General features: G+C 35.9%; 1 protein-coding gene across 1 annotated transcript; it reads right to left on the bottom strand.

The window, feature by feature from the left end:
• Positions 1-5: 5 nt before the first annotated feature.
• map2k1 (mitogen-activated protein kinase kinase 1) lies at positions 6-19,675 on the bottom strand. The gene is made up of 11 exons (XM_067390320.1): positions 19,288-19,675; positions 8,481-8,691; positions 7,568-7,714; positions 4,746-4,823; positions 4,572-4,623; positions 4,349-4,473; positions 3,899-4,106; positions 3,722-3,786; positions 3,545-3,603; positions 624-669; positions 6-531 (listed from the first exon to the last, which is right to left on the bottom strand). The coding sequence occupies exons 1-11, from the start codon at positions 19,368-19,370 to the stop codon at positions 418-420; spliced, it is 1,188 nt and encodes a 395-aa protein (XP_067246421.1). The 5' UTR covers positions 19,371-19,675; the 3' UTR covers positions 6-417.
• Positions 19,676-20,592: the final 917 nt, after the last annotated feature.

Below are 20,592 nucleotides of genomic sequence, written 5' to 3'. Positions count from 1 at the left end.
ACATTCACCATATTGAAATAAAGCAAAACACAAAATATAACAATGAAATAATGTAACCACTTCAGGGGTAGCTGAAAATGTAAAGTATATCATGATCACAAGTTGACATTTGGAAAGGGGATCCTTTGCATTTAAGTTTTTGCGCAGAGTAGTATCAGCTTTTTTTTAAAGCTTTTGCAATCAAAATTGCACTTAGATTTTGTAATAAAAAAAGTATCAAACCAATATTTGGCAGAACAGATTTCAAGCGCTGTATCAGAGGTTTGATAATTACAGCAGTGTGCTTGTTAATACTCAAGACGACATCTAAAATAAGACTGGGTAGATTCAGGAGGCAGCTGTTGGCCTCAGGGTAGAACTGGAGATGTTGCGTGTGAAGGAACACTAAATGGTTGGCTTAGAAAAAGATGGCTGCTCTCACATTCCCACACTGTGAGTTGGAGTTGCTGGCTGGTTTAGCCCAATGGTGCTGCATAGCCATCCAGCAAAGTCAACCTCCTCTGCCTCCGAGTTCTTAATGAAGGGATGGACCTGAAAAGATATTTGTTAGATGTGTGAGGTGCATTCTTGCAATAGAAAATAATATCTGTATATGAGGACTGACAGAAAAGGATTGTTCCTACCATCAGCTGCTTGAGGTCTGCTCTTTCTGCTGGATTTTTGATTAAACTGAGCAAAACAAGGAAAATCAATGAGCAATAAAGTATGAAGAACGTCAAAATATTGGTGATAGAAGAAATATGAGATGGGACGCAAAACTCTTCCGAGGGAACGCTAAAGCATTGAAATAGAATTCTACCTCCCATCTCATTTTTTTACATGTCCATTTAGAGGCTCCGTAGTACGGCAACAGATTTCAAACTGTTTTTTAGTTCAACCACTAGATGGCGCAGCAAGCACTGAAGAAGCATTTGTGCATTTAGAACAGGTTCTCAAACATTTTAGCGTGGAGTACCCCCTGAAGGGATACCCCCTCTCTTCCAATTCGACTGCAGTCACACCTGTTCCATTAAGGGACTGTATCTGCCCCCTAAATTGATTTTCCAATGCATATTTTTACGCTTATGAATAACTTTATAAAATAAATAATGTTTTAAATAAAAAATGTTTAACAGAGAAATATGCAATGATGGTAAAACAAAGTGATACTTTTAAATATTAAACTAAAACCGTCAGTAGGTGGCAGCAAGTTACTGTTTTTATGAGTGATTCATCGAGTCATTCATTCAATATCGAAGCAAGTGGCTGTGAATGAATCACTGAATCATTGACTCTCACGATTCGTTCAAAGCCGCATTCGTGTGTTGTAGTTGTGCTCTGGTTTTCGTTAGAAATATTTTTTCGTTGCAAAATAGAGTAAATACTGACAGTACTGTGTTTAAAATGTACGTTTTGTTTTTGACCTGTTGTATAATAATGCACGTTTGCAGTCATGTGGATATTTGGGTACAATTGCATTCTTGCTCGTTATCAACATTAAATACAAGAACTCACACAAGGTATGTTTTTGTATCGAAGAAAGTTTGAGTATTAAATTGATATAAATCCACTTATCTGTGTCTTTGTTCGCGTAACGTTACCCCCTTTTGTCACCTCACGTACCCCAGTTTGAGAAACACTGATTTAGAAGATGCCCTTATCCGGGACATTCTAAAACGCTTAACGTGAAAAAGGCTTAACGTGGCTTAATGTACTAAGACAGTGATTTTAACAGACCAAACTTACTAAATATCATTATAATAAAGTATACTATGTGCAAAAAATCAGATGAGCCCAAAATATGATCTTAACGAGTTTTATAACACGTTAAGCTCCCCCCCCCCCCCCCCATAGAAAACCGTTATAAGAAAAAGCTTAATGTGGCTTAATGTACTAAGACAGTGATTTTAACAGACCAAACTTACTAAATATCATTATAATAAAGTATACTATGTGCAAAAAATCAGATGAGCCCAAAATATGATCTTAACGCGTTTTACTGTCTTAGTACATTAAGCCACGTTAAGCTCTTTCTTTATAACGGTTTTCTATGGGAGAAAAAAGCTTAACGTGTTATAAAACGCGTTAAGATCATATTTTGGGCTCATCTGATTTTTTGCATATAGTATACTTTATTATAATTATATTTAGTAAGTTTGGTCTGTTAAAATCACTGTCTTAGTACATTAAGCCACGTTAAGCTCTTTCTTTATAACGGTTTTCTATGGGAGAAAAAAGCTTAACGTGTTATAAAACGCGTTAAGATCATATTTTGGGCTCATCTGATTTTTTGCACATAGTATACTTTATTATAATGATATTTAGTAAGTTTGGACTGTTAAAATCACTGTCTTAGTACATTAAGCCACATGAAGCTTTTTCTTATAACGGTTTTCTATGGGGGAAAAAGCTTAACGTGTTATAAAACGCGTTAAGATCATATTTTGGGCTCATCTGATTTTTTGCACATAGTATACTTTATTATAATGATATTTAGTAAGTTTGGTCTGTTAAAATCACTGTCTTAGTACATTAAGCCACGTTAAGCTCTTTCTTTATAACGGTTTTCTATGGGAGAAAAAAGCTTAACGTGTTATAAAACGCGTTAAGATCATATTTTGGGCTCATCTGATTTTTTGCATATAGTATACTTTATTATAATTATATTTAGTAAGTTTGGTCTGTTAAAATCACTGTCTTAGTACATTAAGCCACGTTAAGCTCTTTCTTTATAACGGTTTTCTATGGGAGAAAAAAGCTTAACGTGTTATAAAACGCGTTAAGATCATATTTTGGGCTCATCTGATTTTTTGCACATAGTATACTTTATTATAATGATATTTAGTAAGTTTGGACTGTTAAAATCACTGTCTTAGTACATTAAGCCACATGAAGCTTTTTCTTATAACGGTTTTCTATGGGGGAAAAAGCTTAACGTGTTATAAAACGCGTTAAGATCATATTTTGGGCTCATCTGATTTTTTGCACATAGTATACTTTATTATAATGATATTTAGTAAGTTTGGTCTGTTAAAATCACTGTCTTAGTACATTAAGCCACGTTAAGCTCTTTTTAATGGTTTTCTATGGGAGAAAAAAGCTTAACGTGTTATAAAACGCGTTAAGATCATATTTTGGGCTCATCTGATTTTTTGCACATAGTATACTTTATTATAATGATATTTAGTAAGTTTGGTCTGTTAAAATCACTGTCTTAGTACATTAAGCCACGTTAAGCTCTTTCTTTATAACGGTTTTCTATGGGAGAAAAAAGCTTAACGTATTATAAAACGCGTTAAGATCATATTTTGGGCTCATCTGATTTTTTGCACATAGCATACTTTATTATAATGATATTTAGTAAGTTTGGTCTGTTAAAATCACTGTCTTAGTACATTAAGCCACGTTAAGCCTTTTTCACGTTAAGCGTTTTAGAATGTCCCCTTTATCCAGCAGTTTTGAGTGCACTCAGCATTTTAAGTTAACCCATGTCATAGCTAGTGTCATGCTCTAATAGGTGAGCTACAGGAATAAAACTAAATGCAAACATTACATTTTTGCTTACCATTTGTTAACAAAGTCTTGAAATTCTGCACCAAAGATGCTTGGTAGCTTAGGAGGTGGCTGAAAAAGGAAAAACGCTCCATTAAGCCTAAATGAAGCGGCCAATAAATCCTTTCATTTAATTAATTCACTGCCATAAAGCTGTTTAATGATCTTACGAGCACCACTTTAAGCTTACCTCATTGACAATATAGTCAAGCAGCTCGAATATAGCCATAGGAGGTCTGCTGTCTGGACCGTATGCTAAAAAGACAAACATAAAACAAAATCACTGTATTTATGATAATTTACACCTCAAGCATAATTGATCAGTTTCTACATGTTCTTGCAGACAGGATGGCAAACAGTCACTCACAGCTGCCGGGCCGACCAGGGGGCCTGGGTTTAGGGGAGGCCTCGCTGGCGGAGGGGTCCCCCTCGAGGGGCTGACCAAAGATTTGCTCCAGCTCCTTGGCATCAGGAGGTGGGATAGGGAAGCGTCCGATGGCCATCTCCACCAGAGAGAGACCCATGCTCCATATGTCAGACTGGACAGAATAGTGAGTCCCTTGAAGGCGTTCGGGCTACAGATGGACACAGAAAAATATGAAGGAGGATCATACAAAGAGGAAATTAACATTATCATTCAGGAAGAGATATGATGAAAAACAGGAGCCTGAACAAACAGATGGCTGCCTTGATATACTCCAAATCAAACATCCATTAATCACACTGTCAAATGATCTAGAACCTAATAATGTGGTAGAAATATATATATTTGTTTGTTTGTTTGTTTGTTTGTTTTTTGCTAAGAATGTAAACTTACAGACATATAGGACCTGGTGCCCACAAACGAATTGGCCATGGAGTCAATGAGCTGTCCACTAACACCAAAGTCACACAACTTGATCTCACCACGTGAGTTCACCAGGATGTTGGATGGCTTTACATCTGCAAGAAAAGGACAAGGTCTTTCCTTCAGTAAATACTGTGTCAACAGAAAGAGTAAATGAACAGATGACCGATTGAGATAGCGTGACACCAATCACCTCTGTGCATGATCTTGTGTTTCTCCCGCAGGTAGGACAGGCCTTTTATCACCTGCATGAATGGAAAGAAAACAGGTCCAAACAGAAACAGAAAACATTACGCATTGTACTTCAGCCCTGGAAACAGTCCACAAGATATCAAGGATATTTGAGATGGTTTACAATGATACTGACCGCAATGCTAACTTTGCCCAGTATTTGTTCTGGGATCTTGCCTGCTTTCTTCAGGGACTGATCGAGGGAGCCGCCATCCTACATTTTTTTTGTGATGGAGATATATTCAGCAGTTACACTTATATTGTACCTATAAAATCAAAGGCATTGTAGGGATACTGAAAGGATATTGAACAATATATAAGTCTCTTATGCTCACCAAGTCTGCATTGTTTGATACAAAAATACAGTAATATTGTGAAATATTATTCCAATTTAACATAACTGTTTTCTATTTTAATATATTTAACCATTTAATTTATTCCTGAGATGGCAAAGCTGAATTTTCCGCATCATTACTCCAGTCTTCAGTGTCACATGATCCTTTAGAAATCATTTTAATATGCTGATTTGGTGCTCAAGAAACATTTGTTATCATTATCAATGTTAAAAACAGTTGGGCTGCTTAATATTTGGTATCATGGAAACCATGATACATTTTTTTTTCTCAGGATTCTTTGATGAATAGAAAGTAAAAAGAACAGGGTAACTCTGTGACAACTCAACCAGAGGTACCCAGCTCAAATTTTTGATTTTGTTTTTATTTTTTCTGTAGAAAGACAAACATAAATAGCGATAGCCAAAATATTAAATGTCAAAGATGTGAATTTACGGAGTAATCCACTATTATGTAGAGGGGGTCAAAATGACAATTTTCACCTGAGATTTGGAGCCAAATTAGAGGGGTGTAAAAATGACTTCAGAAACATGGCAGCATCTTTGTTTTATTCTTACACAGAGATTTGTAGGTCTATTAGTAAAATCTGTTGACTTTTGCAATCTTGGTTTCATTATATGCCAACGGTGACAGTTAAAAATTGCAAAAAGCACTTCTTCTTCCTTTTTTGCTTTAAGTTTGCATGCCTGTTACTCAAGAAAGGGCTTTTCACACTTGAATTAGCTAACCCTGGGTTATTTTAAACCCCTGGTAAACGAAATCCTGGTTTATTTTTATTCACGTTTCACACTGCTCATAGTATACCCGGGGTTACAGGTAATCCTGGGTATTCATAAACTGACGTTTCACACTGCATTTTCCTAAACCTCTGGATAAAGTCCTTATCTGCATATTTGAGGTGCCAGTGTCACTGATTGGACAAACGCAGCACGTAACATGTTTATTACATTAAGGCTCTAGCATTGTGTGTCCTCATATTACACATTGCTGACTGTAATTTCAAGTTTTTTTCCTGAGTGAACTTTTCGAACTATGAAGGTAAGAATGAGGTTCTCTTCTTCGCTCGCTATTTGACATTTTTCTCATCATATGCAGTAACGACTGTTTATACATCGCGTGAACATAAGGCACACGATTGGTTGTCGGTTGCTAAGCATCTAGTTGTAACATTCTAACACTGCAGCGTTTCACACTGTACAAGTTTTGCGCAGATATGAAGAGCTAAAGGGATAGTTCACCCAAAAATGAAAATTTGATGTTTATCTGCTTACCCCCAGGGCATCCAAGACTTAGGTGACTTTGTTTCTTCAGTAGAACACAAATGATGATTTTTAACTCCAACCGCTGCCATCTGTCAGTCTTATAATGCATGTCAATGGGAATTCCATCTATAAGAGTCAAAAAAACACGCACAGACAAATCCAGATTAAACCCTGCGGCTCATGACAACACACTGATGTCCTAAGACACAAAATGATCAGTTTGTGCGAGAAAAAGAACAGTATTTATATACCTCTAATTTTACCTCTAATAAACCACTATGTCCAACTGCCTTGAGCATCCAGTGTGTGAGGTCTGAAAACGCACTCTGATGATGGAAGTGATCTCTCGCGTGCATATGTCAATGAGTGTGAACGATCACTTCCTGCATCAGAATGTTTTCAGACCTCACCAACCGGATGGTCAAGGCAGTTGGACATAGTGGAGTATTAGAGGTAAAAATTTATATAAATACGGTTCGGTTTCTCACACAAATCGATCGTTTCATATCTTAGGACATCAATGTGTCGTCACGAGCCACAGGGTTTAATTTGGATTTGTCTATGCATGTTTTTTTGACTCTTATTGATGGAATTCCCATTGCCATGCATTATAAGACTGACAGACGGCAACAGTTGGAGTTAAAAATCAACATTTGTGTTCTACTGAAGAAACAAAGTCACCTACATCTTGGATGCCCTGGGGGTAAGCAGATAAACGTCAAATTTTCATTTTTGGGTGAACTATCCCTTTAACACCGCAAAAGCTGCTCCAGAGCAGGGTTTCATAACCCCGGGTAAAAAGCAGTGCTAACCCCGCATCTACATTACAAGTGTGAAACGCTCCTTTACCCGGGATTAAAAGCGGTGTTCAGAACAACGACAACCCGGGGTTAAGAGCAGTGAAAAGCCCTGTATTAAAGATATCTTAATATGCTTTTAGATTCTGGTTCTTAAGAAACTTTTCTTTAGGTATCTTCATTTTAAAGGCCCTCAATATACATCTATGACATTTAATATTTTGGCTTTCATCACTATTTATGTTTGTCTTTCTACAGAAAAAATATGAACAAAATCAAATATTTAAGCCGGGGAAGTTTACAAAATTTGGTTGATTTGGCATCAAATTACCCAACAGCATTTATTTGAAATAGAAATCTTATGTTACAATAGAGTCTTTACTGTCAGTTTTGATCAAATTGATGCATCCTTGATGAATAAAAGTATTAATATCTTTAAAAAAAAAATGTACAGACCCTAAACTACTGAACGGTAGTGTATATATTAGACAGATAAACTCTCATATTCCTCTGCATAATGTTTGACACTGAGAGAGGACAAAGTACCATGTTCTCCATACAGATGCTGATCTCTCCATCACTGTAGAAAGCCCCGTAGAAGCCCACTATGTAGGGAGAGTTACATTCATGCAGCACCTGCAGCTCTCTGATGATCTGATTCCTTATTGCTGGCTTGATCTCTAGGTGGATCAACTGCATGAAAATAAGAAAAATAGGCCTATTTTAATGTGACCTTTCTTACAAAAAGAAAAAAGTGGAAATCAGTTTGTTTTAATAAAAATCAACCCCTGAAATTGAAGAAACATTTTATATTAATGTTTTACATTCATACTGATGTTTACCATGTTGCAATTTTGTCTTTATAAGTGCAGCGCAAAGCATAATTCTGAAGCCTCAATCATTTCTTTTAAGTACCAGGCAGAGCTTCTCTCTGTAATTGCCAGGATGTCTGCATTATACAGTTAGCTGATAAGGAGGAGTTCCTTCTCTGTAAGCATACTGTCAGTTCTTTGTATGCTTTAAATGAGTTGTTTGGAGTTTGTGTGCTGACTGCACTTTGGAAGCTCTCATAGAACCATTTGTTTCATCACAGTATGTAGTGGACTGGTAATTTGGCTTAAAAAGCACATGTCTTTTCTTGGACAAGTTTATTAGGAAAAGTGTCATTTGACTCAACTGCGATTAGCTTCACTATATGCATTACATGTGCAATAAATGTCACCGTATCCATTCAGCATGCTAAGAACAGAATGTCAAGGCTTATTGCTGCAATGTCTAACTTCTTCCAATCTATAAAAAGACATGATGACATGAATAGCTGATGCCTCCTGAGGCAAGCAGCTCTAAAACGCCATCCGATCGATTCAAGGCTGGAAATGACAATCAATGGACTTAAGAGACCTTTCTCGCAAACTTGAAGCCGAAACTGAAATATAAAGTTTGCTTTACTGTAACTTACTTTCCTGGCCATGATGAAGCCTGAGGGTCTGTGTAAGACCTTGAAGACCACTCCTCCATTGCCTGCACCCAACTCACAAATCTTCTCAAAGTCGTCATCTTTTAACTCTCCAACCTTCTGCTTTTGGGTGAGGAAAGCTTCCAGACGTTTTTTCTGCTGCTCATCCAGCTCCAGTTCCTCTAGCTTCTTCTGCAAAGCTTCCAGATTTGTTCTAACACAAACACAGACAAAAATTAATTTAATTTAGCTAAATGGCTAAATCAACAACACAGTCATGAGGATGTGCAGGGATACTCTATATGATTTTATTTAATAGGTTCCCTTATTAAACACATTTTTAATATGTTTTTGATTACATTAATTAGACAAAACTGCATCATGTCATGACACCTTTTCCATTTTTCAAACTCAGTGCAGTTTTATTATTGTGAACTAAAACTATTAAAAAATCTTTTTCATTCATTAAAAAAAGCTGAAATAGAATAAAAATTTGTTTTACTTAAACTTAAAATTAAAATGCCTTGGCTTCTACACAAAAATAATGGGTTAAAAGAAACCAAAATTGGGTTAAAAATGGAAAACCCAGTGGTTGGGTTAAATGTTTGCCCAACATGCTGGGCAGTTTTATTTAACCCAACTATTGTTTAAAAATCACTACATGGCTGGCTTAAAATGAACCAAAATAGGTTGGTAATTAAAAATGAGACACATAATTAGTAGAGGCAACAATAATAATCAAAAAGGTGAACATTTACACTAAAAAATGCTGGGTTAAATATGGACAAACCCAGAGATTGGGTTGTTTTGACCCAAGGGTTGGGTTAAATGTTTGATCGAACCTGCTGGGTAGTTTTATTTAAATCAACTATTGTTTAAAAATTGCTATATTGCTCACCTAAAATGAACTCAAAATAGGTTGGAAATGGACAATTATTAATATGTTTAATATATGAACTTTTATTAATAAGTTTAAAGAATAATAATTAAATGAATTAATAAACATTCACCTTTTGATTTTTACTGTTGCCTCTACTAATTATGTGTCTGATTTATAATTTCCAACTTATTTTGGGTAAAATTTTAAGCCAGCCATATAGTAATTTTTAATAAATAGTTGGGTTAAATAAAACTGCCCAGCATGTTGGGCAAACATTTAACCCAACCGCTGGGTCAAAACAACCCCATGTTTATTGTTTATTATTCATAAACTTATTAATAAATGTTCATTTATTAAACATATTAATACATGTTAATTTCCAACATACTTTGGGTTCATTTTATGCAAGCAATACAGCAATTAAACAATAGTTGAGTTAAATAAAACTACTCAGCAGCTTGGGCATACATTTAACCCAACCGCTGGGTTAAAACAACCCAATTGCTGGGTTTGTCCATTTTCAACCCAACTTGGGTTGTTTTTAACCCAGAATTTTTTTAGTGCAACTAAAATAAAATAAGTTGAAGTACTAAAATTACACTAAACACTAAAAATTATATAAAAATTAATTAAAATATACAAAATTCTAATGACAAAAACTCATAACATTACTAAAACATACTAAAATTAAAATGAAAACTGAAAGTATAAAAAAAAAAGCCATTTAAAAATATGAATAAATAATACTAAAATAACACTGCTAGAGTCTTATTCCTGCTTTTTTGTTTTACATTAATATGCCAAGACAAGAAGGATTGCTCTCTTGTGATCAGTAAGATTCCAGACTCTTGCATGCTGAAACACATTCCCATCCCTAAGGCAGAAAACTGGTAGGGATATTGAATACGCTATTGTAAAATGTGTGCGTAAGTGGTGTGAGGGCTTTATAACATCTTCTTCCTAAAGCTCTGTTTGAGGAAACAGGGAGTTCCTCTAAGCATGCGAGCCTTTCCCTTGGCCCTGTTGTCATGGTGATGTATTTCCTTAGCTTTCTGCTGGAAGAGTGAACTTCCATGACCCTCTGCTCTCCATCCTCTCTGCATCTCCTCCAACAACACTCTTCACCATAGCTTGACTGCATTTATCAAGTGGATTTTAGGTCAATCCAGAAAAAAGATTTTCTTTTGCTTTCTAATGAACCAATTAAAAGTTCAGATGTTGATACCAATTAGGAATTATTTAAACTGAATCTTTCCTGCAGCTTGTGTTTCAGTGGAAAAAAAAAAAACCCAAAGCTCTGGTGCCACACATGTTGCAAACATCTGTTATGCGGCTGTATCTTTCAATCTTTCAATTAATGTTTCAGAACCAACGGACACCATGGGCCTCAAGGGCTTTTAAGCATCGAGCCAATTCAGATGGAAAACATGTTGTCCTGCTGTTGAACAATGTTTCAGGCCACAACAAGTGACCCTTGCACATTAATTTACATCAAAGCATGCTGATCAGTCCACAGCATATCACAACAAGCTTTGCTCCAGGACAGACGGCACGACTCAGGTGGATGAGAGCAGCACAAGTACTCCAGGATGTCTTTGTCTCATCTATATGCAGAATGGGGCGAAGCGTTTTCATTTTTTGACAGCAAGGCCAGTTATAACCATGGTTACGAGGCTGCTGTGTGGGTGTAAGTGGGTGGCGTGGACACGCTGTGGTGGAGATGTGATAATGGTGAAGGACGCAGAAGATGCCAGAGTGGAGAAAAATACTTCACAACTCAAGAACTTGTGTGGCATGTAGGAGGGCGAACAATGACTTCATATTTAGAGTGATTCCACTGCAAGATTTCTTTTCTGCTGGCCCATGTCAGACCAGCAATTAGTTCATATTTTTACTTGCCAATGCCATGCCAACATTTTTACTGGCCCCAACACAAAAAAGATACATTTAATTTTTCATTTCACAGTAATATCTGAAAATTATCTTTATGTATTATGTCACAATAAATTCAAAACTTATTTTCTAAGAAACAATGACAACTAGATGATATAATTCAAAACATAAATTGATTTATAATTTGTAAAATTGGTTTATAAAATGCAAAACAGCAAATCTGACAACAACATTGTTCATCAATGCATCAGAAAAAAACTCAAATGATAGAAGGATACTTCAACGCTGGCAAAATGGGTTTAAATAAAACTTGGCTACCTATACAGTACAAAGGCGGTGGAAAAAAAATTGAAATCAGTGCTACCTGAGGACAGAGAAATAGAGCTGTTGTCTTCCCTTTTGCCAAATAGGTAGAAAAACTTCAACATCCATAACACACTGGGCATGTTTCCATCCAAGGCCACTCCAACCAGTCTGCTGACGCTTAGCAGAGTCAAATACCGGCTTTCTTTAGTTGGAAATACTTCTTAGTAAACTTTTAGTCATAACGGTTCCAACTTGTATTGTTCCCAGGTAAAATAATTTAAAGAATAAACGTTTCGCGAAAGTGAGTTACTTTCAGTTTCTAGTGAAGGATCCAGCGCATTGTAGGCAGAGGCTAAAGCTGCAAAGAATTGTAAATACTGTGAGAACGCAGCGACGGACAATATGAAAAACCTTTGTGTCTGTAGTCAACATTTCAAACTGGATGGCCACGAACACATTGTTTTAGGCTAAACGGAGGGGAAAAACTGAAAGAAACTGCCGTTCTGTCAGTTCCGTCCAACCACCCGAAGTGAAACGCCATCGCGTACAAGTAAGAAAGTTAGCTGCGTCTCATTTCGAAGGCTGTCCTCCGGAAGTCGCATTTGAAGGCTGCAAATGTCATCGAGGCGGTCACATTTAATGTAGTCTGTAAGTTTTGCTTCTTTGTCGCCATCTCTGTTTGAAACCTGCAATTGCAGTTAGTTGTGGAATTGTCATCTTTACGTGGGTTGTGCATAGGCACAGCTCCTCAACACAGATTAATCTAATGTTTTCTGTCAGTCACCACACCGGTGTATACTGTACTTTGGAATCACAGATTCTACGTCTTAAAAAAATATGACCAAAGTAAGAATTTTCACCGGAAAATGTCATCTGAACAAGTAAGTAACATGTCTGCCACTTTTGTTCTGACCAACTGAGAAAAAAAGCATTAGGCCTACAATAAATCGTGCTGCCAATGGTGATTAAATCTAATGATTGCTTTGCTTGAATCACGTCAAACCGCGCAAATTATTATTACAGTTATACTTTGTTCTCAAATTGTTAATGTTAACAACCTCAGCTCCGAAGTGAGATGCAGCAACAGTGTACCCTCATAATGCTGTTTAAAGAGTAAACTTGGAATGAGTAAACATTGTTCATTTACATATACTATGACATTGTAATAATACAAAGCAGGTTGAAAATCGCCAAACTTACACTTAAAGGGTTATTTCACCCAAAAATGAAAATTCCACACCTGTAAAACCTTCGTTAATCTTTGGAACACAAATTAAGATTGAAATTTTAGTTGAAATCCGATGGCTCAGTGAGCCCTGCATAGGGAGCAATGACACTTCCTCTGTGAAGATCCATAAAGGTACTAAAAACATATTTAAATCGGTTCATGTGAGTACAGTGGTTCAATATTAATATTATAAAGCAACAACAATATTTTTGGAGCGCCAAAAAAACCCAAAATAACGTCTTATTTAGTGATGGCCGATTTCAAAACACTTCTTCATTAAGTATCGGAGCATAAATGAATCAGTGTGTCGAATCATGATTCAGATCGCGTGTCAAACTGCCAACGGCTGAAATCACGTGACTTTGGCGCTCCAAACAGCAGATTCGACACACTGATTCATTTACACTCCGAAGCTTCCTGAAGCAGTGTTTTGAAATCGTCCATCACTAAATAAGAAGTTATTTTGTTTTTTTTGACGCTCCAAAAATATTCTCGTCGCTTTATAATATTAATATTGAGCCACTGTACTCACATGAACCGATTTAAATATGTTTTTAGTACCTTTATGGATCTTGAGAGAGGAAGTGTCATTGCTCCCTATGGAGGCCTCACGGAGCTATCGGATTTCAACTAAAATATCTTAATTTGTGTTCCGAAGATTAACGAAGGTTTTACAGGTGTAGCACGGCATGAGGGTAAGTAATAAATAACAGAATTTTAATTTTTGGGTGAACTAACCCTTTAAAGTTTGTAAAAAATAGGATAAAATCACAATTTGTGTTATAGTTTTCCCCGATATGCTGGATTTTTCACTTTAAAATGGATTCAGTGATTTAAAATTCATCATCAAGAAAAGTGTCTAATAAAATGAATTCATAAAATCAATTAATTGAAAATGAAATCATATCTTTCAATTTAAAAATAATTAAATTACATACACATGCATACATTCATACATGCATACAAGATGTAGTATGTAGTGACAATGCAGCATGCTGTGCTACAACCACTTGTTATAAAGTAATAAATAATTCAATACTACTAGGCAGTAAATTATTTAGTCTATGTTTACATAAAAATGGCAAAAAATTGCATAAAAATGAAGAGTAAAAGCTGCTCACGGTTTGAGATTCAAACAGAAAAGCCTCTGAAGGCCCAAGAAGAGTACTTGAAAGAATCATAACTTCACTTCCATTTCCCTTTTTTTCCCAAACTTTTTTGAAGATGTGTGTGGATACAGTATGATCAAACACAGGAAATAAGTGGTCTGCTTCACATGTTGTGCCTTGGAATGTGAATGTAAACACTAGGGAGCACCAGGATCAGCTGAGGTTAGACAGAAGCAAATCATTTTTCTCTGGGGAGATGCACAAAACCAGAGACTTTATTCTGTGGTCAATATTTAACTATACACTCCATTAATCATTCACTCCATACATCTGAGTTGTCATCCTGTGGAGCAGCAATTTAAACTCAGACATAAGCACAATAAAGGAAAAGAATTAGGGAACAAGTAGGGACTGTACAGGAATGATCAAGCTCTTCTTGATGCACTATAGCAGCTTTCATACGCCCAGCAGTGCTCTTAAGTAAAATGGAGAGCAGCAGATGGTGCCATGGTGTGTGTGTGGTGTGATTGTGCAACACTGTAACACTGTGTGGTTTCCTACTGATTATCTTGAAAAGACACAATGCAGCATAGAGCTCATGGGAAACAATAGCGGCAGAGGTACTGCTGCCAATGAAGAGAGATGAAACAATATTGGCAGTGTACAAAATTAGCATTGCCAAGTGCCAAATGCAAGTAAAACTGGCTTTGGCAAGTAAATAAAACTATGTTACAAGTAATTGGGACAGTAGCCTTTTAAAAACATCAACATATTGCAAGTCAGACACTTTTTTCTAATGTAAATAACACAAGCAATTCAAACAAAAATTTATTACTATTACATTTCCACAAAAATATTAAGCTGTTTTCAACATTGATAATAAGAAATGTTACTTGAACACCAAATCGGCCTATTAGAATGCAACAATTTATAGGAATAAATTATATTTTCAAAATATATTAAAATAGAAAATAAGTTATTTTAAACTGTAATAATATTTCACAATATTATTACAGTTTTTATTGCATTTTGATCGAATAATTGCAGCCTTGGTGAGCATAAGAGACCTTACAGACCCCAAACCTTTGAACGGTAATGTATGTGGTGACATACTGAATGTAGAATATTGGTTGCATTAAGCCACCAAAACAAAAATGATGAAAAACAAAATCACATCCGGTCTTCCAAAAATTGTTTCTTTGCTGTTAAGATAATATTTATGACTTGTAAATCAATTTACTCCTCATTGGAGGCACTTACAATTGCATTCTTTGTAAATTAGAAATTTACAAAATTAGTAAATGCATGAAAGAGGTGATACATTTTAAATAGAGTTGTATGATTAATTGCGATCTCGATTCAAACACCCATGTGATCTTATTGAAAATGATTCGGCTAAGTCTTTTAAACCTTTGACAATGACCACAGCGAATATTCGGCTTCACAAACAAGTCTTTTTTAACCACACAGTGTCATTATTTCTGTTACAATCATTCAAATTATCACAGAAGTACTGGGATAAGTTTATAATTGTGATATAAATACTGATACGGTAGTGATCATAATAGAGTAAATCACCTTTTGAGAGTGACTTGACGCTTCAAATAAAGATTGTATCGATTACATTGTTACACCAGTAGGTGGCGACAAATGGCTGTTAAAAATTTGTCATTGAATCATTCATTCAAGAGATTTGTTCAAAAACACTGATTCATCCAGTAATGACACAGGTGAAGTCTTTATGAGTGAGTCATTGAATCGGTAGGTGTGTTCTACTTAACGATTAATCGCGATTAGTCGCATCCAGAATAAAAGTTTGTGTATACATAATATATGTGTGTGTGTATTGTGTATATTTATTTAGTATTTATAAACACATATATTCATGTATATATTTAAGAAAAATATAAAAATTTAAATTATAAATTAATTAAATTCTATTTAATATACATTATTTATAATTTAAATTATAAATGTATACATGTAATATTTCTTAAATCATTTAAATATTAAATATTTCTTAAATAAATATGTGTTTATTAATACAAAATAAATATGCATAGCACACACATATATTATGTGTAAACAAACTTTTATTTTGGATGCGATTAATCACGACTAATCGTTAAACAGCCCTATTCGACTTGAAGCGGTGCTGCACAGGCCGATCGATGTATGACATCAAAGTACAGCGAGAGTGATTCGAAAGCATACGCCTGCTCTCTAATCGCTCTGGGGTGCGTTTCCCAAAGCGAACTATGGTTGCAAGTTCCGTCCTTACCAATAGAGTTCAATGGGACTTACGACCATGCTTTCAGGAAACGCACCCCAGGTCGGTCGTTCTGCACAGAGAGGCCCTGTCCCAAATGGCACACTCTGGACTTGTGGACTTCCTCAGAGTCCTCACTTTGGTGACGTCATGTAGTGCAGACCTATAGGGCCCTTGGCGTGAGTCCACGATGGCGCATTGAGAGGTATTTTTGGGACAGACTCGATCGTCACGCCGGAAATAACGGTTTGGTTGCTTTTTGACAGGAGCTGCAGGTTCGGGGATAATATTTAGCATCGTGAACATGTTTCTTTTCTTTTGCAAAATATTATCTCCATGTCTACTACACAGTCTGCTTTTGCTGATGCCACCTGGGCATTAGACAATATATACATGCTTATTTAAATAATGTATACAGTTGTAATAATACATAATGTTCCATTTTGAACTAAGATTACAATTTTAAAACATAATAAACATGTGCGGGAGTTTCAGATGAATTTACAGGTTTAAATATAAATACTAGGTTTACATATGACTCAGTAAAGCCCTGACATTCGGTTCTATTTATTTAATGAATCATAATGCGATCGTATTATTCAACGCGCTATTATTATGTTTGAGATATCAGCCACTGGTCGATGACCATAATGTTTGTATAAACTGTAGATAACAACTGAAATCTCCTCCCATCCGTTGTCTGATTGGTATTTCGCAAGGATTCCTGGGTAGTTTAAGTGTGCGGAGCTTGTATCTATGCAGGCTTCGCGGAAGACCGCTTCAAGGGTACAAAGGGGGCGCTGCTGAGCACACTTCAGAGTGTTAAAATGCTGAATGGGATGGCCTAAGGACTCGTAGACTCGGCGAACACGCGCAAGTTAAGTCCACGAGACCGAAAGTCCACATGAAGTGCGCCATTTGGGACAGGGCCAGATTTGTTAAAAAAACGCTGATTCATCCAGTAATCAAACAACTCATTGAATCATTCATTCAAACTGATTTTTTAAAATAATTTATTTAATTTAATGATTTCTTTTTTTTAAAGAAGACTAACATTTTGTCAGAACCTCTAGTAAATTACATGGTATTTTGTTTAGTTGTCTATTCAGAAAAATCATTATTCTCAATTTTTCCAGAATCGTGCATATCTAATATGAAGCTCTTCCCAAGCGATAACCAAGAACTTATAAAATAATATTAACTGCACTCTTTGAAATAGGCTTGCCACGACAGATTTAAAGCAGAGACTTCTAGGAAAAAAGTGTTGTCACAGTATTTAACATTCCACTGAGCCTCTCTCTATAACACTGACTTCCACACGATTGAATCACCACACACACACACACACACACACACACACACACACACACACACACACACACACATTCCAAAGCGAGCTCGCCACAGCCTGTCCTGCTCTTCAGGAAGGAATGTACTGTAATTCTACTTTACCGTCATTCACACAAACATCATTCCGTAGCACTATAGCACTGCTAATACTTCTTATTTATGTAGAAATAATAACCAGTTTCTATATACAAGACAGAAACTTTATCCTTAAATAATGAATAGTCTCTTAATGCCAAATGGAGAGACTACAAAAGGGAAAAGTGTCTGAGCTCTCAAGTGAGCTCGTCGAAACAAGAGGCAATGACATGCACCACTGGCTGAGGCCGTGAGGATTGTCATTGGCTCGGCGTCAAGAGGAGAAAAATCACAGGCCTGACAAATGAAGGTGGCACAGACAGAGGTGGTCCTCGCTGTCACCATATCTGTCTGTGGGGATGTGAAGCCGGCAAACAAATCAATACGCCATCACTTATATATGTTAGTCAGTTTAGAATCCTACATAATCACATACTGAGGCTCAGAGAATGCTGTCACATTAATTTACATATCCATCTAGGATAATAACAAAAACACTGCCTGGAGTTTTGCACCTAATATATGGTTGAACAACATACTACAGAGGACAGCGGTGCTGTGTTAGCTGCTCTGTCCAAATGTGATAAGGTATTCTCATTGATCTCAGTGGCAGGAGATGCAGCACTTTTATGTGCACCTGATGGATGCTAAACAACACTTATATATGGGTCATTCCATGAACAGCATGCATTTTGTGTCCCTCATTAAAACGACTATAATAAATAATTGTGTTAACTTTTACTGTGTTAAAATAGACATTTTTCTAACCACAGCAAAAAACATATTCAATAACTCTATATACTGAGAGCCGAAAGAAGTCTGTTATGCTCAAGGCTGCATTTATTTGTCACAATAAATCAGTGAAAGCAGAAATATTATAACTAAAACTGTCTACCCTAGTATCCTCAAACCTGTTACAAGTCTCATAGATATATTCCAACATTTATTACAATGTATTAAGATAGCTTGAGATGGCACAATGCAATTTATTAACGTGTAAAGACTTGAGAGTTAATTTGACTGCACTAACTCTTCAACGATGATGACGCCACTGTTTTCTGCAGGGCTGCTTTAGCTGATTCGACTTTCGTGATTGACACACTGTTATTGAGCTAAATTGAATCAACACTGAACTGAATTGAGCTGAATAATGGTATTGTCTTCTATAATGCTGCTTATAGCTTAATTAAACTCATTTTATAATTAATTGAACTTTACACAGTTATTGAACTGAACTTAATACTGAACTAATTGTTTTCTGTAAAGCTGCATTACAGCAGAATCTGAATTTGTCTCATATTTGATGAAGTTTCCATTAAGTTTTCCTGTTTATTACTGTAAATCTGCTTCGAAACAATGTTTAAAATCTGACAGTGAAAATCACTTTCTTAAACTTAAAAAATGAGTGCAGAATGACCCATATTTGGTATTATGTAAGTCAACTAATACTTACAATTCATTTGTGGGCTTTAATTCTGTTCACACTTGTTCAAACACCAAAACACATTCAAAAATATCCACACTAATACCAATTTAATGCCCAATATAATCAGATTAAGCAATACCAAATCTATTAAGTATCCCTGTTAGAGTCAAACAATATTCTTAAAGTGCCAAACAATCCATGAATGAAGCAAATCTGGTTTTGTAAAGTCTTCTAACAGCTTATTCGACATGAAATGACATCGAAGCCCACTCACTCTGTGGCCCCGGTTCCGTTTATAGCGTTCCCATCTGGAATTGGGTTCAGTTGGATCGGCTCTGGCTTCCTCCTTTTTTGCATGATGAATCCTACTAGCTGGTTTCTCGGCAGTAAAAAAGAAAAATTCAAACAGCAGCAATCTGATCCGCAGACTACACCAACTCACTCGCCGACAGAGCAATGATGCATAAGCTATGAATAGCCTATCACACCCTACCAATCGCTGTTTGCTTTACAATAAATAAATAAATAACGACAGAAGGCTGTCAGCGACAACCTTGCATGGTCCTCTGACAGGCAGGATGACGGTTGTTTCGAAGAATAGATATTTCACGGTGAAACTGAGTATTTCTAGAGGTGTACGACAGTAGAGGATGGGTACAGAGATTGTCTCTTTACGTCATGAAAATATTTACATCTGTCTTCCGGACAGCGTGACCGCGTGTGGACAATGACCCCATCTGCTGGTGGAATTACGTTATTACTCAGCATTGTATTCAATAGGCCTGCCTGCTAATTGAAACTAAGAAATTTCAACAATCTTTAACCAGCATCCAGTCTTTTGTGTTCATGTATCCGAATATAGTCCTTTTAAAGTAATAGATACCTTTAGATACCGAATATAAAATAAAGTTTGGTCACGTTTGTTTTGATCTAATTATTGTTTATTCAGATGATGTAATTAGATTATGATAATTCTTCTCTGTGAAGTGTGGACCCCCTGCAGTACTTTCCCTGGTTGAAAAGATGATACAGGCTTATAGAAAAGTATTATTGCCATTCAGGTCACATCGTGCAATTGTGAAGTAACTGTCTATTACAAGTCTGAATTGACTTTAAAATGAAAACAAAGTCCCTGCTGCAAAACAAACCATTCAAGTCCATATAACTTCCATAAAAGTGTTATTTTAATAGAAAAGCAGCAGCCTGTGCCTGTGGTGAAACACATATATATTGGACTGAGTGCACATAATATAATAATCACATAACCAACACAATATATATTCTGCATTATATTTTGGTTGATGGTCTTACATCATTAACTCATTGAAAATAATGGTTGATTTGTTACCTTTTGCATCTATTAGTATATATTTAAGTGTGAATTTAAGGATTGTTTTTTTATTCAAGCTCAAAATAAGTAGGGCAAACTCAAATTAAACAAATTAGTTCAATTTAATTAAGTTTTATGAGTATTTAGAACTTTCTTTTTCTTTTGAGTTCACGAAACTGACACATTTTAGGTAATCTGAATGGTTTCATTTGTTTTGAGGTTTATGAACTTTTCTTTTTAATTTAGACA

Source organism: Chanodichthys erythropterus, chromosome 7 (assembly GCF_024489055.1).
Source record: "Chanodichthys erythropterus isolate Z2021 chromosome 7, ASM2448905v1, whole genome shotgun sequence".
NCBI lineage: Eukaryota > Metazoa > Chordata > Actinopteri > Cypriniformes > Xenocyprididae > Chanodichthys > Chanodichthys erythropterus.
This window is presented reverse-complemented; position numbering and strand designations above follow the sequence as displayed.

What these genes read in the sequence shown, in the direction of transcription:
- map2k1 (XM_067390320.1), bottom strand. Translation starts at nt 19,370, where the DNA reads ATGCAAAAAAGGAGGAAGCCAGAGCCGATCCAACTGAACCCAATTCCA. An exon ending in CCCTGGTCGGCCCGGCAGCT is followed by an intron (nt 3,787 to 3,898) that starts GTGAGTGACTGT and finishes TTGTCTTTTTAG; the next exon opens with CATACGGTCCAGACAGCAGA. An exon ending in TTGACTATATTGTCAATGAG is followed by an intron (nt 3,604 to 3,721) that starts GTAAGCTTAAAG and finishes TTCCTTTTTCAG; the next exon opens with CCACCTCCTAAGCTACCAAG.